This window comes from Macrobrachium rosenbergii, chromosome 8 (genome assembly GCF_040412425.1).
Source record: "Macrobrachium rosenbergii isolate ZJJX-2024 chromosome 8, ASM4041242v1, whole genome shotgun sequence".
In the NCBI taxonomy this organism is placed as follows: Eukaryota; Metazoa; Arthropoda; class Malacostraca; order Decapoda; family Palaemonidae; genus Macrobrachium; species Macrobrachium rosenbergii.
In genome coordinates, this window is record NC_089748.1 from 23,827,228 (window position 1) to 23,833,461 (window position 6,234).

Below are 6,234 nucleotides of genomic sequence, written 5' to 3' on the forward strand. Positions count from 1 at the left end.
CTTCATAAATCCAAGTGACACATAATGATATTAAAGTTACATTGTTTATAGGAACCAGAGTTACTCAGACTTGCATAAAATTAGGATCCAAATGATTTTAAAGTTAAATAAAGTATGGTTTAATGCATCAGTTTATGGTCAATGCCACTGTTAGCTCAGCACAGATTGATCCATTGCTATTTAAATAGTTCTATTAATAAATTACACATACAACGCTGTTTGTAAACACAAACTTATTAGACTGAATAATTCCCAGGATGACAGCAATCATTAGTCGCTTTAATGTTTTGTTCGGTTGCTGTTATCAACAGCAAAATTTATTTAGGCAACAAATTTGAGCGATTCCAACATTTTTATGGTAACACTTCCAGGTACATCACTGTTGTTTATAACTTTTTATATTGGGATTGCATTTTCATTCCGAATGTGCTTAGAGTTGGTATTTGGAATAAAAAAAAAAGGGGGATATTATTCACCTTACTTGTTTACGGAGAGGATTGATAAATATAAGTCGTAACAACAATAACATAGGCGATAAAGGTTTTTCATTTGCTACAAATGGTGTCGTTAAAGTTTTATATCTATTTTTTATGATCACTGACTATTGGCATATAAATAACGAAGAGCATTTTCCGCTTAGGATATCGATGATCGACTGTATATTAAATTTCATTTTTCATTTCAATTACCACTTCAGCTTAATGAACAAGTTCATGACACTAAATACATAATATAAATTTGTCCACTCTTTCCGATAATTGGTCGTTTTGGATACTCTGCGTAAACAATCCACTGAAAATTGAGAGTTTACATTTTTCTGGAATAGGAAGTCACCCGTTAACGTGAAAATACGATCTTAAAGACTCAAAACATAGGATCTACTTAGGATACAGTGCCCATGAAACTTTGTATATTCAAGAACTCTGGTTATAATGATTTTTTTTACAGAGTTGAAAAGGTAAGAATATTGCTGCTGAATTCTTGTATTTTACTGTCACCGGAGTGACTTGTGTTAAGGGTGGTCATTGTTTTGTAGTAACATTGTCTAGGCCTTCCAGATACGGATGGAAATGTAGCACCGTGTTGATTATACTGAATAATTCTTTTTCTACTGTAGCCCATCTGAGTTGTGCCCCTTTGAAGAATCCAGAATGATAGGCTATGGGCAAGAGTCTCTCCAACAGAGGCAAGGAAGCAGCACCATCACTCATGATTTCCTGTAAAAGAACACCACCAAAACCGATGTTGCTGGCATCTACCTGAAGATAGAAAGGTTTGGTGAAGTCAGGAGCTTGTAGAACTGGCTTTGAAATCATAAATAGTTTTAGCTGATCAAAGGCCCTGTTATGATTACATGTCCACTTAAAAGGTACTTTGGTTGAAGTTAGAGCAAAAAGTGGAGCAGTGATTATTGAAAAGTTTGGGCAAAATCGGGAATAGTATGACACCATGCCTAAAAATGTCTTAAGCTCTTTCCTATTCCTTGGTTCTGGATATTCCTGGATGGCACAAATGTTCACATCCTTAGGAACAATAGTGCCACTGCCTATGATGTGACCAAGATAAGTTACCTGACCTTTGCCAAAGGAGCTCTTTGCAAGGTTGATGGTCAAGTGTGCCTCTCTTAATCTTTCGAAGAGGGAAGTTAGTATTCTCAGGTGTTCTTCCCAGGTAGTGGTTGCTATGACAATGTCGTCCAGGTACACATATACATGGGGGAGTCCCCTGATGATGTCTTGCATAGTCCTCTGAAATGTAGCTGGGGCATTGGTTAGGCCAAATGGCAATACATTATATTCAAATAAACCAAAAGGAGTGATGAACGCTGAAGCTTCTTTGGCCCTTTCTGTTAGCTTAATCTGGTAGTAGCCTTTCAGCAGGTCTATTTGAGTTAAATATTTGGCATTACTGACAGAATCTATTATATCAGTTATTCTGGGCAATGGGTAAGAGTCTTTGACAGTCTTTAAATTAAGTTTTCTATAATCGGTACACATGCGGTAGGTATTGTTGGTTTTCCTTACCAGAATGCATGGAGAAGCCCATGGGGATGTACTGGGCTTGGCGAGGTTATGTTCCAGTAAGTATTCCACTTCCTGTTTCAAGATAGGCAGATGGCGATGAGATACCCTGTAAAAAGATTGTCTGATGGGTTTTGTATTAGGTTCTAGTACCACATCATGCTTTACTTTGGTGCAACTTCCAGGCCTATCTGAGCAAATTGATGCATACTTGCTAATGAGTACACTCAAGTCTTTCTTTTGATTGGGTGAACAGTCTAGGAACTGTGGAAGGGACTTTAGAATCTCTGAATTGTTCATGTCCTTCCAAGACAAAGTAGACTTCACACTGAAATCAGTCTCGTCATCCTCATGGCTCACCTCTGTATCAACTTCGGTAGGAGTCTGCATCTCATTCTGTGACCTATGATTAAGAGGCGTTAGTGAAAAACTCTGCTTGGCAGATTTACAGTCATGAATTACATGATTAACTATACCTGTGGAAGATTCATGATAGGGTTTTATCAAGTTCACATGTACAAGCTGAGTAGACTTACGTCTGTCAGGAGTTGCAATAATATAATTTGTTTTTGTGGTCCGCCTGATAATCTCATAAGGTCCCATGAATTTCTCTCTCAAGGGGGAGCCAGGTATGCAGTGATATACCAGCACCTTATCTCCACACTTAAACTCTCTTACCTTTGCCTTCTTGTCATATCTATCCTTCATAAGCTCTTGAGCATGCTGAAAGTTCTTTCGAGCGAAGGCATGGATATACAACAACTTCTCCTCCAAGGTCTTCAAGTATTGGGGAAGGCTTACCTGATTTTCTTTCCTAGAACCTTTTAGTATCTGTTCTTTTATCATGCTTAGGTTGGACCTAGGTCTTCGTCCAAACATCATCTCAAATGGAGAAACTCCTGTAGACTCATTTGGTACGCTACGAAGTGTGTACAGAAGTAAGTCTAGGTCTTCATCCCATTCCTTCTCCGTTTCCATTCCATAGCGTCGTAGCAAATTCTTAAGAGTCTGATGTACTCTCTCTAAGGCCCCATTGGACTGAGGATGATAGGCTGAAGAGAGAACATTAAAGATGTTAAACTGATGGAGAGCACTCTGGAACAATGTACTGGTAAAGTTGGTACCCCTATCGCATTGAAGTTCCCTAGGAAAACCAAACAATGTAAAAACTTTAATCAGCTGTTGGATAATGGTTCTAGCAGAGATATTTTTAAGTGGAAATGCTAGAGGGAACCTAGTAGTGGGGCAAAGAACACTTAGTATATATTCATTACGCCGGCTAGTTTTTGGCAAAGGCCCAACACAGTCTATAATTATTTTATCAAAAGGTGTATTAGGGACCACAATGGGCACTAGAGGGGCTGGTGGTATCTTTTAATTAGGCCTTCCGGTAACTTGGCACACATGACACCTCTCTACGAAACACTTTACGTCCATCTTCATTCTGGGCCAGTAGAAATCGTCTAGGAGGCGCCTGTATGTCTTTGTGACGCCTAGATGACTCTCAGCAGAGTGAGCTAATTTCATGATTGAAGATCGGAGGCTGCCAGGTACAACCAGTTGATGACAGTCGCGCCACGAGTCTTTGTCAGTCAGTGTAGGAGACCTGTAATGACACATGAGGATATTATTCTCTAGATAAAATAAGGGTAACTTATGGCTCTTATCCGAGGGACTTTTAACCTTGTTGAAGCAATCCTTAAGGTTATCATCTGATCTCTGAAGATTGGCGAAATCATCATGATGGAGACCAACCAAGTCTGCTAAGCTCGGCGAGGTGTTTGAGGTGTCATCAGTGGGAGCTCCAATTGCAGCTTTAGTAGCAGCAGAACGAGTGGTGGCTTGACAAGGTAGAACTTCCTGTTGGTTCTGCTCATTTTCTATAACACACACTGGTTGAGAAATAATGAGATTAGGTAAAACAGTTCCTTCAGCTAAATCATTTCCTAGCAGAATATCAGCTTTCTCACAAGGCAAATCTCTATCCAGTAAGGCTACTTCAGTTCTTCCAGTAAAGTAAGGGCAATCTATATACATATTAACCACAGGTAACACTAATTTACTGGATAAATCAGTGATGGTGACATATTTATTAGTAGGCTGGGTCAGAGGTTTCAATTTACCACTTACTATAGTTTGTGACGATCCTGTGTCCCTTAACAACTTTATAGGGTAATTATTGACAGTACCAGAGCAAAGGAAATCTGAGAAGTCATTTGTGACTTGAGAACAATGGAGAGCAATCCTTCTTTGGCTTTTGCTCTGAGTAGTCCCTGGTCTGTTCCCTGCTGTTTGCTGAGAAGGCTGCATAACCTTAGAAAATTGACATCGGGGGTTAGGACAGTCTTTTATGGCATGTCCCTTCTGTTTACAGAAGGAACAATAAATATTTATACTTGCCTGATCTGTAGAGTTATGTTTCTTGACCTTATGGATGAGGTGATATTCATCAGCAAGAAGAGCCGCTTTCTTCCCCTCCTTCTCCTGCCGTTCTCTGATGTACATAGAAATGTTGGAAGGAATTCTCCTCAAAAACTCCTCTAGTACCATTAAGTTCTGTAATTGTTCCAAGGTAGTTATGTTTTCAGATTCTAATTTGACCTGAAACAATTCCAAATAAGTTTGAGTGGTTCCTTTTATGGAGTTCCTGAACATTTGTCTATACCCTTCAGCTGTAATGGTATAGGCATCAAGGACAGCTTTCTTCAGGACATAGTAATCTCGTTCCTCTAACATTTGCGAAGCTATATGAGCAGCCTTGCCTTTCAGTGCACTCCAAATGAGTAGAACATATTGTTCTTCTGGCCAATGCAAGGTTGTGGCTGTGTCCTCAAAAATACCAAAGAACACGTCTGGTTCTTTTTCATCAAACGGGGTAGTAGTTTAAGAGCCTTAGTGAGGGAAAAACATTCGCCAAGCTCTCTCTTTTACCCTTCTCGTCCAACCTGATATTGGCTAGCTGTCTCTCCATCTCTATCTTTTCTTCTCTTTCCTGTCGTTCCAAGGCTATCATCCTTTCTTTCTGCTCATATTCAGCTTGACGAGCTGCCTTTTTCTCTCTCTCCAATTCAAGCTGCAACTTGAGCTTCACCAATTCTGGATCCTCTATAGCCTCAGCTACGCCTCTCCCTAATGTAAGGGGCCGAAGGGAAGCATTTTCTTCTGATGAAACAGAAGCTTTGGCTACCAGGAAATCCAAAACTCTACCCAGCAGTTCCGCTTTCACCATGGAGGGCAATACAGGAATACCTGCTTGCTCAGCAATCTTTCGCAGGTCGTTTTTCTTGGCATCTTTCAACGATAAGAGGTGCCCCCGAGGGTCCTCAAAAAACTTCTCCATGTTGAAAGACATGGTGGATCACGAAAAGCACTTTTGGTCCACTACGAGCACTTTCCGAGTCACTGTCACCGAATCACTGCATCACTATCGCTAAACCACTGAATCACCAATGGCTAAACCGCAGAAGTATTAAATCTCTATCCCTTTATGGTTGATTCACCGAATCACTAAGCACTAGGTCAATAAATCACCGAATCACTAAGCACTAGGTCAATAAATCACCGAATCACTAAGTACTAGGTCAATAAATCACCGAATCACTAAGCACTAGGTCAATAAATCACCAAATCACTAAGCACTAGGTCAATAAATCACCAAATCACTAAGCACTAGGTCAATAAATCACCGAATCACCAAGCACTAGGTCAATAAATCACCGAATCACCAAGCACTAGGTCAATAAATCACCGAATCACCAAGCACTAGGTCAATAAATCACCGAATCACCAAGCACTAGGTCAATAAATCACCGAATCACCAAGCACTAGGTCAATAAATCACCGAATCACCAAGCACTAGGTCAATAAATCACCGAATCACCAAGCACTAGGTCAATAAATCACCGAATCACCAAGCACTAGGTCAATAAATCACCGAATCACCAAGCACTAGGTCAATAAATCACCGAATCACCAAGCACTAGGTCAATAAATCACCGAATCACCAAGCACTAGGTCAATAAATCACCGAATCACTAACACTTACTGTCACGGGTATGAATATATTCCCACTTTAAAGAAATATATACTAATAGACAAAGATTTCACCGAACTGCCTCTGAACGTTACCCTAACGAAAGCACAGAAACAAGACACGTCACTAAGTTTTACGAAACTATCACTAACTACGCACGATGCACTAGTTAACGTCACT

The 6,234-nt window shown here is 40.0% G+C and overlaps 1 protein-coding gene across 1 annotated transcript; it reads right to left on the minus strand.

Moving 5' to 3' along the window:
* Nucleotides 1-1,022: 1,022 nt before the first annotated feature.
* Nucleotides 1,023-5,373, minus strand: LOC136841084 (uncharacterized). Its single transcript, XM_067108136.1, has 5 exons — nt 4,953-5,373; nt 4,422-4,783; nt 3,453-4,334; nt 1,572-3,059; nt 1,023-1,259 (listed from the first exon to the last, which is right to left on the minus strand). Exons 1-5 carry the CDS (start codon nt 5,371-5,373, stop codon nt 1,023-1,025), a joined length of 3,390 nt encoding a protein of 1,129 aa, XP_066964237.1.
* Between the last annotated feature and the right edge of the window lie 861 nt (nt 5,374-6,234).